General features: G+C 35.2%; 4 protein-coding genes and 1 non-coding gene across 5 annotated transcripts; 2 read left to right on the top strand and 3 right to left on the bottom strand. All coding sequences in view use genetic code 12, as the record gives it.

Annotated features, from left to right (window-relative positions):
* Positions 1-217: 217 nt before the first annotated feature.
* On the bottom strand, positions 218-436 carry CORT_0E01580 (Rpb10 protein; the record flags this gene model as incomplete). The annotated part of the gene is made up of 1 exon (XM_003869830.1): positions 218-436. The coding sequence occupies one exon, from the start codon at positions 434-436 to the stop codon at positions 218-220; it is 219 nt and encodes a 72-aa protein (XP_003869879.1).
* A 379-nt stretch (positions 437-815) lies between these two features.
* CORT_0E01570 (Nan1 U3 snoRNP protein) lies at positions 816-3,362 on the top strand (the record flags this gene model as incomplete). The annotated part of the gene is made up of 1 exon (XM_003869829.1): positions 816-3,362. One exon carries the CDS (start codon positions 816-818, stop codon positions 3,360-3,362), a length of 2,547 nt encoding a protein of 848 aa, XP_003869878.1.
* A 49-nt stretch (positions 3,363-3,411) lies between these two features.
* On the bottom strand, positions 3,412-6,087 carry CORT_0E01560 (Mgm1 protein; the record flags this gene model as incomplete). Its single annotated transcript, XM_003869828.1, has 1 exon — positions 3,412-6,087. One exon carries the CDS (start codon positions 6,085-6,087, stop codon positions 3,412-3,414), a length of 2,676 nt encoding a protein of 891 aa, XP_003869877.1.
* Positions 6,088-6,349: 262 nt separating this feature from the next.
* On the bottom strand, positions 6,350-6,422 carry CORT_0_Thr(TGT)_70. Its single transcript has one exon. It is a non-coding gene (tRNA).
* Positions 6,423-10,401: 3,979 nt separating this feature from the next.
* CORT_0E01550 (hypothetical protein) lies at positions 10,402-11,292 on the top strand (the record flags this gene model as incomplete). Its single annotated transcript, XM_003869827.1, has 1 exon — positions 10,402-11,292. The coding sequence occupies one exon, from the start codon at positions 10,402-10,404 to the stop codon at positions 11,290-11,292; it is 891 nt and encodes a 296-aa protein (XP_003869876.1).
* Between the last annotated feature and the right edge of the window lie 269 nt (positions 11,293-11,561).

Here is an 11,561-nt window from a genome sequence, read left to right as displayed (position 1 = left end):
CTTGCAAGCTATTGATACTGCTAAGGCGAACAATTAAAGTAGATTAAAAAATACGTATCTGATCAAAAGACCGATTACAGAAATAAAGTAAAACTCTAAACACCACTGTTCTTTCAAATGTAATTTTCGATCTATAAAAATACATGAAGCAAAGCAATAGAGTGCAATCAACCTTCTCTGACAACTATACTGCCTATAGCACTCATCAAAACAACCCCTAATTTATCTCCTTCTTTTCCAAAGGATTATACCTCAAAAATTTTTCAATCAAATCGACATGAGTCAACACCATTCTTCTACAACAATATCTCTTTAATTGTAGTTTATCTAAAGCTTCACCTTCTGGCATGGATTCATCTTGCAACAACTCTAAATAAGTTTCCCATTTGTCACCCACAACTTTACCGCATGAAAAACAACGTATTGGAATAATCATTATGAAGTATATATGTCAAAGGGGATTGTGAGTTTAAGCTAGTGTGTGGCAAAAAGTGCTGATAGGATTTGATCTATGCTTCAGCAGTTGTTCTGTCGTTAGATATAGTAGTTCTGCTTAAGCTCTATTGTAGCTGCGCCGAGATGTGTGTATGAAGGTGGATGGTGTAAGTAATATCAGATAATCCGATGGTTTGATGATGATCTGTTGACGGTTTGATGATAATCTGATGATGGTTTGATGATGAATAATTTTTTTCTGTCAGTTAAGTCTTCCCTTTGTGTCTGCAACTCTTCCCTCATCGAAAATTCAAAAAAATTTCAAATCTCATTACACGCTCATCAGGAACTCTTTAAACTAACAACACAGTCTTCACAGTATGCCTTCCACTAACATAGATGAATGGTCACTATCCATGTTAACAGGTGGAGTACCGACCCATTTCCCATATTCACAAACCACAGCATCAATATTCTCCCCTGATGGAAGATACTTGATCACTACATTAACTCATCAAATTAGAGTTTATTTCGTATCTACTAGACAATGTATTAAAACGATAGATATTGATTTGAATGATTTGGTGGACCTCAAATTGGATGTAACTAACCCTAATCATGCTATTCTTTTTAAAAGTTTTGGAGAAATTGTCACTGTTAATTATAAAGATAAATTGAGTGATGCCATAATTGGTAAAACTTCAATACAACAACAATTGGGTAATTTGCTTCTATTGTCAGTGGTATGTGTTAAGCATAATAAGTATATTGTTATTACAGGAAAGAGAGATAAGAAGAAGGGGTTCAGTCCACATACAAGATATATAAATTCAATTGATAGGACATCGGAGCTGGTATCGGTGATTGGTGATGTGCCAAATGTACTAATGTATTCAATATCGTTAGATGCTAGGAAATTGGCATTTGTCATGAATGATCACAAGGTATTATTGTTGGATTTGGCCACTTATTACACTAACAGTGAAGACGATCAGCAAGTAGCTACGTCAGTATCAAATTTGGAATCATTAATTGTCAAGGAAGTGATACCATTCCAGTATAGGTCACCGGTTACTGCAATAGCAGTATCGAATGATTCATTGATTGCATTAGGAACAAACTCAGGAGTAATTCAAGTGTTGTATGGCGGTCTCGTAAACAATGACAAGACGCAACAACGTGTTTTCAAATGGCATATTGATCAAGTTAATGCATTACAATTTTCACACGATAACAATTACCTTCTTTCTGGAGGTGTTGAAAAAGTATTGGTATTCTGGCAATTGGAAACAGAAAAGAAACAATTTTTACCAAGATTGAATGGAGTTATCGATAAGATAAACATTGATAATTACAAGAATGATTATGTTGAATTATTGTTGAAAACTGATGTCAACAATTATGAAATCTTGGTGTTATCATTAGTAGATCTTGTGTCAAGATTATCAGTAAACACGATAAGGCCAAAATTTACAAACAATGTGAAAACTACATTGTCACGTACCAAAAAGAGACTCGCCAAAGAAGGTTTAGATCAATTTAATAAACTCAAATTAAGGTATGATTATAGTTGTCAATTTGAAATTCACCCCAAAACCAAAAACTTGTATTTCCCCAATGAATCATCCATTCAATCATTTGATTTAGTCAAGAACGAACAAAGTTTTATTCAACATGCAGCACCAGTGTTATCTACTGGTAAAGTACGTTCAGAAACTAAATTACTCGATCCACAAATTTCCTTACTACAATTTACTCATGATGGTGATTGGATGTGTACTTATGATGAGGTCACCAGTGCGGAAGTAGATTGTACTTTATCAACCAATGATAAACAATTTGCATTGAAATTTTGGAAATTTATTGAAAATAAAGATAAGGAAAAGGATAAAGATAAAGATCGTGATAATCGAAATGGATATTGGGAATTGACAACAAAGATTATTGATCCCCATGGGAAATCAGCACCTGTATTGTCATTGATTCCAGCACCAGGTTCATATTTCAATGGAGTTGCGTTCCTAACTGCTGATAATAAAGGTGGTGTACGTGTATGGAGACCAGCATACCCCAAGGAGGCTTACAAGATTGCTAACCCTGGAAACAAATCACAACAAATTGCTTGGACTTTGCGTAAACAGAAACCTTCTTCGAACACCACATCAGATGCAGTGGCATTAGCTTGGTCGGATGATAGTTCCATCATTTTTCTAAGTCATGAATGTTCAATCACTTGTTTTGATAGTAGGACATTTGATCCATTGGAGTTTCAACTTCCAATATTGACTGAATCAAAGATTAGATCTATTAGATATTTGAATAATTACCTCGTTGTTTTATCCAAGACGAGATTTTTCGTTTACGATTTGATAAAGGGACAATTAACCAATCTAGTTACGAAAGTATCAACAACTAGTGGTGGAAAGAATTTGACCACTGTTGACTCAACGAGAAATCTCATTTGCTTAGCCGTTAACTCATATGCTAATTACGAATCAGATTTGGAGAATTTACAAATAAATTCAAAATTGTATATATTCAAACCGGATCAATTGAAACCGGTATCGGTACATAATCATTCACTGGGTATTGCTTCAGTCAAATCAGATGCTAACGGATTCATTTTTATCGACTTGGAAACGCGTGTTGGCTCATTGAATTCAACATTGTTGAGTGTGGAGAATAACGATGTCGCTGGATTAACCAATGAAATTAATCAAATGTTAATCACAGCACAAGCAAACGTTGATTTGTTAAATGATGGAAATGCCCCGGTGAAATATCAATCTAATGGACATGCTGATGAGATCGATGATGACGATGCATCTAAAGTCATTGACTTGCATACATTCCAACCCATTTTCCAAAATCTTGATGGAATTCAAATAGAGACTATATTTGATCGTATATCGAACATTCTTAAGTAATATACATTAAGTTCACTTACTTTACTCCTCTATTTACAAGAAGCTACACCTACCACTTGAAGATTGATTTATGTTCCTCTTCTTTATCCTTCAGTTGTCCACGTTGGATAGCCAACACACTTTCAATCTTACTCAAAGCATTTTCCAATAAATCTTTACGTTCTTGTAACTCAATATGTTTCTTAACCTTGAGATCCTCCTTAGCAAATCTTTCAATATCATCTTTAGATAAATTGGTGAAAAATTTAACATCCAATTCACGTGGGAAATTGTAATAGAAATCACTCAATAATTCAACGTTCAAGAATAATATTGCGGTGGTGGAAATTTTGGTTGCTACTGCATCGAGGAATATTTCAGGGCATTGATACTTGTTTTCTTTCGACTTACATTTCTTTGAATTCTTGATAAACTGGTATCTCATTTTGAGCAATGACAATCGATCTTTCAAGAAAATGGCATCCTTACCACGTTGGATCAATGTTGGTGAGAATCCTAACGTTTCATTCGATGTAAGATCAATATCTCCCGATTTGGTTTGTTTCAACTTCTCCAAGTAAGTCACAACTTGTTGCAATTTACGTCCACCAACATGATGTTTCAAGTCATTGTAAACTTCGTCACATTGTCTCATTTCCTCTTTAAGCAAAGAAACCGCATTAGCTTTTGATGCATCCCACTCACGATCTTCAATCTCAACTTCATACTTGTATGGTTTGATACAGTTCTCTACCTGATCAGCAGTTGAGTAGTATTTTGCACTCAATACGGTTTTCGCCGCATCTTTAACTGCCTGTTTGGCCATTGGATGGTTTTTCAATTGCGTATTGTCAACAAGATTTTCCACCTCAGTTAAAAGGGCATTAGTGATCAAATTTGTTGACATTCTACCAACACCCAATTTCGTCAACGAACCAGAAGCCAAGTCTAATTTTCTATGCCAGTAAATATCATCATCATGAACAGCTTGGGTCAATTCTTTTAAATTTGGCTCCACTATAGTGGAACTGTTCAAATCAAATGGTTTATTCCAGTACCTTTCTGCTAACAAACCCAATACTTTCTGATCCAAAGCATTCTTCAATATAGCTTTCAATTCATTACGAGAAAAATGGTGACTTAAATCTTTGGTTCCCAATTTTAACATATCGATATTGTTTGCCAAATACATTTCCGGTGTCAATGGACGATCATTAAACTCAACTTTAAATTGATATGACGTTTCTTCTAACTCTTGTTGAATTGCCAAATGGGTAGGTCTTAAAGATGCTGCCATGGTTTTTTCCAACACCTTCATCAATTTCTTTTTCAAGTTCCTTGTACCAACTGTAGTTCCATAAAACTCATCTTTGTGTTCTTTCAAGTAATTATGTTCGAAGTTTTGCTGTGCTACAAAGGCTTGATAGCCTGTTACTTTGTTTCTGGAGAATAGGCTGGCATTTCCCTTTGCTTGCGGAGCTTTTGTGATAACTCCCACGTATCCCAATCTCAATGGATATTTACGGTTGGTCAAAATCAGGTGTGCTTCTTTGGGGCTGACCAAATCCAACTTTGTAATTACACCAATTGTTCTCTCACCTCTAGGATCAGCCAATCTTGAGGCTCTTAGTGCAGCTGAGTTGGCCAAATCAACATCGGCTGCTGATATCGCCAAAATGACATTTGGAGGTTCCAAGTATTTAAAGCAAAGTTCTCTAATCTTTTTCTTTAATTCAGTAGGTTGATCAGCAGCCTCCACTTGGATATACCCTGGTAAATCAACCAACGATAAATCTGGTACCTTTGGTGATCTGATTGTCACTTGAATTGGATCGTTTGAAATACATTCAGTCTCTGGCACAGCCATGTTCAAATCATATAAGATCTTTTGTAATTGAGTAAAATCTGTCAAGTTGTTAATTTTCAAAGCAGGCAATTCAGCAACATTTGATGCCGACTCCGGTGTATTTACCAATGTTAACTCAATAGGTCTTCTTGTGACCATGTTAGAACCTTTTGGCAAAAACTCTTGTCCAACAATACTCTCCAAGACAGATGATTTACCACTAGATTGTGAGCCAATAACTACAATCGAAGGCAATTTGATTCCATCGTGATCTATGCTTGCTAACAAGTTTCTTATCTCAATCATTTGACGAGTGAGATTCAACATATTGTCATCGGTCTCATCGGGTCCTTCAAAGTCTTCGTCATCTTCTTCAATGAGTGTTTCCATGTCGTCTTCATCTTCTTCCACTACCGTCTCATCTTCATCATCACTGGTGAGACCAACAGCTGCTGCAGTTGCCCCTATCGCAGTAGCAGCATCATCTCCACCTCCACTACCGCTGCCACTACTACTTGAATCTCCGCCACTTCCATTATCCCCACCACTCATACTTTTAAAAAACTCTCCCGTTTTATCAAAAACCCCATCAGTAAAGTCCTTAAACCGACTTAATTGATCTTGGGTGTATGAGCTAGCTTGTTCAACTTTGTATGCAATGTAGGTTCCACCAGCAGCCATTCCTCCCCCTATATATGCTGGTAACCTCGTTGCCTTTGCCAAAACTTTGATGAATCCAATATTTCTTGTGGGAATTAATACGCCATTATTGTGGTGATGACGATGATGATAGGGTATAAACTTGGATGTGTTTCTTAGGGTGGGTCTTATGAGAAGAAACCTCTTGTTGGCGATGCAACGTGGGTTCGATATTAGTCGTCTATTAAGTATAGGTATCATTGTTGACCTAATCCTATAATAAAACGTGGTTTTCTCCGTCAAATCAATCTTTGCTTTTGTAATTTTGTTTTGCTTTTTTTTTCCGCTTTAAAAAGATTATTGATTATCACCAGTTTTCAAACAGTGGCAAAAATGAGAAAAAGCAGAAGGGGATTCGCAGGGACTGATTGAGCAGCAAGAAAAGTAGAAGGTTATGAAGGGGCAGTCTTCCACCGAATGTAAGATAATCTAAATCGGAGCATTCAAAAATTAGGAAAAAAAGTGCTCCCTACCAGAGTCGAACTAGTGACCTTTGCATTACAAGTGCAACGCTCTACCAACTGAGCTAAAAGAGCGTGTAATTTGCTAATTTTTTAGCAGGTTCTTTGGGTGGTAAATCACTAAATCACTAAATCACGTTAGGAGTAAAGTTCACAAAATTTTAAGGGGTGGAAGATGAAAACCAAGTTGTATTGATGGCCTGATAAGTGGTGTCTTCTCTGATATATCATCTTATGCATGGCCATAAGAGATATTACACATCAAGTACGAAATTTTTAGGTAATACGCGTATCTCTCAACATCTTTACACGTTTAATTTAAATTTTGTCGTGAAACTGCTGCAAATAAAATAATTATGTTGGAATTACATAGGTTTTCGAAAATTAAATACTTTACAATTAAAAAGTTAATTAGTTATGGGATCAGTATTTTACGGTAGACTTACTCAAAAGATGTCACTTTTAGATTATAATATCAAAGGTTTATCTATTAGGATACATGCTATAGAATAATATGCAATGTGTAGTATTACTACTACTAGTAATTGTTGTTAATAACACTTGTGGTATGTATAACTATAGATAATGTATGTTACTATAATAAAAGTGTTGTTAAACGCTTAGTTAAATATGGCCATTCATTTTCAATTTTGGTTAGATAGGTTGACTTGATAACAACTAATTTACTAAAATCAAACCCACACATACACACGTAAAATTTTATAGTTTAGAAATCATTTGTTCTCTAAATTAGTATAAAAATAGAGCAAAGAACCCTTTTCTGTTTTATTTCGTTCAAGTATTCGCTCCGATTAACAAATAACCTTATCAAAATATTTTTGATCAGATACTATACAAACACCACCAAGAGTCAACCAAAAATCACATGGACTATAAATCTTTGGGTTATATTCTGCTTACACATTATTATGATAATATTCTGTATTGGTTCTTGAAGATCGTACATAAAATTCACATTGCATAGAACTTTTTGATTTTCAATGTAATTGTTTTGTTTGATACTGTAAATGAATACTAGCGCAGGTTGTATATCCTATTCTCTCTTGACCTCTATTAACCAAGTTAACAAAATTATTATGATAACCGAGATTTTTCATCGTGAACAATGCAATTTGGGCTTTTCTTTAATTTGTACTTGCATTTCTCTACAATTATTTATGAGCTACGAGATAGATGTATTCATGGTTGAAGGGTTGGAACTTGCCAATAAGGGGCCAAATACAAGAGGATAACATGAGTGCTTAATGGGTGGATTGAATAGTAAAAACCTTATCAGTGATTTAGAAGCATACTGAAAAAGGGAGTCAATACGGGATTTCTGACCTTTTAGCTTTTTTGTAATCCATATTTTGATTACAATGAGTGTACTATGCTTTAGGGTGGAAATTTGAGACATTTAATTTACAATTTATTAGTGTGAAAATACATCAATAATGTCTTTTCATATATAATCAAAGGGATTACACCGACTTTCTCTATACACATAAACAACTACAACAACAATAACAACGTCATTGAAACCAGACCAAAATTTAGTTCAAACTCTAAATAGACCTTTGTACCTTTTCATTAAAAAGAATCTTTTCTTAAAAAGTTTTGCTATAGAGGCCATGTTTACCTCCAGCAAAGAGCTTTTTTTTGTAATCTGGGACTTTTTTTTTTTTTTGGGGAGGGGGGTGTTTCCAAAAAGCCAACTTCATTGAGTTTGGGCTTTGTTTGTTTTGATGTTCTAACGTTTGGCTTTCTTTATTTTTGAAATTCAAGGAACATAATAATTTTTATTCAGTTATAACATGCATTTAAGATTGTTTGTATTTGTTGATGGTATGTTTCAAAGGTTATGTAGTCATATTCAAACTTTGTCTTGAACAAAATATTCTCCAAGCTCACCCTGTAAGTGATTGTTGTAAACTTTGTCCTCTCCTTTCTGCTAATCCACCACCGTTGCTGAAATATGGCAAAATTTATGGTGTACATTATCAAAAAGGTGCAAATAGAGTAGGTAAAGCGCAATTTCCCAAATAATAAATTCTTGCCAAGCAAAACAATATGAAATTATTTATTGATGTAGTTACACTAAAAACTTTTGTACAAAATAAATGAAGGGCGAGATACAACATGATCATCGCTTAAATTAGGAGAGATGGAGTTTTAGAGTTTCATCTGTGGCTCGTAACCATCACCTTGTTGAAAATACTTGAAAATACTGACATACTATTATTAAATAAGCAGGTGTTGATTTTATGGGAGGCGACATTTGATAACATCGATTCAGACATTTTCATGACGATGGTGACAGAGTTTCCATCAATGCACAAGTCTTCGATGGTGCATAGCTCGCTATGGAAATTCTCAGCCGATTATGCTATATTTTTCGGGTATAATGGAATGAAATTCCGGCAACAAGGAATAAAAAAGTAAATGCGCGACGGAAAGAACAAAATGGAATGATTGTGCGATATACATACAGATTGAATAGTTCATCCTTGGTGCAACATGAAATGACAGCAAGATGCTTACTTTGCAATTGGGGAAAGGAAGGAAGAGGAAATAGGGGGGGAGATGATCAAACTTTTAGAGTAAGATTTTAGTCGTTGCGTCCAATTAAGTTGCATAAAGTTGCTATCATTTAACAGGGCAAGAACACACGAAACACACGAAACACACGAAACACACACTTGAAAATGTAAACCTAACAATGAATCTACTTAGGATATCCAATCTTTGTATGACCTTCCTTTACAGGTCGTAAGAGAGTAGTTCGGAATTATTCTTTCCTCGGCTTGGGTGGATTGAACAAAAGACAATAAGAAGAAAAAACAATTTACTGCAAGAAAAGAAAAATGAAAATCAAACGTTTGGAGGGATGATAGTGGGGTAAATTCCATTCATTCATTCACCCAAACAAACTGCCCCACTCCCATGATGCCGAAAGTGCCCTTGGTGAGATGCAGCTATTAAACTTGAATCATTGAAGAAAAAGGAGCTACATGTGATGTACTTCTGTGTCTATTAACAAAGTTGCATAGTTACAGCGGTGATTGTAATTTCCCACCTTTTATTTTCTCTCAGTTGTTGGATGTAACGTTACACAAAAAAGTGGTACTACAGCCATACATTGGTTGCAATACAAATGTCACTCCTTAAAACAACGTACACTGAGTGTATACCGCATTCGGACGAACCAAAATAAGGGGGACCCAGGCATAAATGACGCAACCGCAAACTAATATTTTTGTTATTGTTGTGGGTTATTGTTTTGTAAAGTGTGTGAGTGTTTTTATCTTCCCATTATATTTTGCGGCTTAGTTTTAACTTAAAGAGACAAAAACAAACAAACAATAAACGCAACGCAAATAAAGACTTAAAAAATATCTATCTGAACGCAAGCAGAGTTAAAGAGAAAGTGTGCCTAAAGAGAAATTAAGAGCGGGAATAAAAGAAAATAACTTTCGGATACTAAACAATAGATGATGATTAGAAACAATACGCTTTATTGTTTTATATCTATGACCAATAACCAGCATGGCCGGGGGGGGGGGGGGAGGAGAGAGAGATCTGTTTTCTCCTGCAAGAACTTTGGTACTACGCCTCTAGCTCTTAGACAAGTTAATCTTGATAGGGGTTACTTTCGTGCTGTATTACCTTTGGTATCCGATGAATCATCTCTCTTGTTACTTTGCTTTGCTTTGCGTAAATGCGAAAAAGTTTAAAACGAAAAAAAAAAGAAATTTCGTTTTTATTTTATTCTGATGATTCAACACATAAATACACACACAAACAATGGAATTTAACCGCTGGATTTATCAACCACACAACACATGTATTTATATATATCAAATAACTTTCTACCACATTTTTCTTACGTACCTTTTACCAACTGAAAGTGATATGTATTAATATAAAAGAAGATAGCTTCGAAAACAACACAACACCAATACCAGTAACTACAATAGCCACAACAGCCTTTATATGGCTTTGAATCACTGAAGTGTTAATCTAGACTTAATTACATTAGTCATACTGAAACGTTATGCCACAACTACAGCCTGATTATTACACCACAGAGGCAGTATCTTCAAAATACACTCAACCGTCACTTAAATTCATCAAGAACAACAACAATAAAACCTATTTCAAATATAGGGCCAAGTTCACCAAATTTAGAAAGAATGCCATAATCAAACTTCGAATCGTCAGCAGAACGGACAACAACAAACCAAAATCCAAGAGTCCTTCTAGGAGTAGATCAAGCAGCAACAGTACCATTTTTGTTGATGATGTATCCAAGAGTGAAGATGAATCTTGTTCTTGTTGTGAGAAAGTTCCCAATTATACTGTTACAACTACTGAATGTTCACCACGAATATCTTTGGATGAATTACAGGATTCGTTGGTGGAGAGCAATGATGAAAAGAGTGTTCATTTACTGATTGAAGACGAGAAATGTGCACAAGTTGATGATACCACATCCGTTTTGCCGTCTTCTCCGCCACCTCAATATAAAACCATTGCATCTTCTACCAATGACCAACTTGATACATTGTCGAACACTGCTGAAACAGCAACGCAGACGCATACACCACCTACTACTAATCCACACCCTCCAACCCCTATAAACCCAACTCAAATCAAGTTCAAATCACAACTAAACCAATATCTCGCCTCGTTACAAACCGAAGAAATATACCACACTGAACCATACACAAGTTTGAAGAAATATAATAAAACCACTAATCAACAGTATAGTCGATACCAACTCACCAATATGGAGAAACATCAATGTATCAATTATTATTGGCTTTATTTAGATATACGACAAAATAACCTGTTGGTTAACTCGTTGTATATTAGTTGGTACAGTTGGATGAGTGGATTGATTACGTTTATGATCATTTATGCATTATTTGCTGGTTTAACATGAGGGGGAGAGGCCAAAGTAGCGGAATGTTGGTTGTGGTCTACTGGTTAGGTTCACTTTAGCGCATTTAGGCATATGTTTGTTACTATTAAAGTATTGTGGTTTATTATAGAAAGAGAGAAAGTTTAATAGAAAGTTTCCAATTTCAAATGATAATTTAGTTACTGACTATACGTTACGTTGTTTATATTTTTGAGTTGTTGTAAACCCCATCTAATAACAGCTGTTCTCTCTTTAAGGTTTAACTTCTTTACCTTGAGCTTCTTGTTCAA

The sequence above is a fragment of the Candida orthopsilosis genome (assembly GCF_000315875.1).
Source record: "Candida orthopsilosis Co 90-125, chromosome 5 draft sequence".
NCBI classification, from domain to species: domain Eukaryota; kingdom Fungi; phylum Ascomycota; class Pichiomycetes; order Serinales; family Debaryomycetaceae; genus Lodderomyces; species Lodderomyces orthopsilosis.
This window is presented reverse-complemented; position numbering and strand designations above follow the sequence as displayed.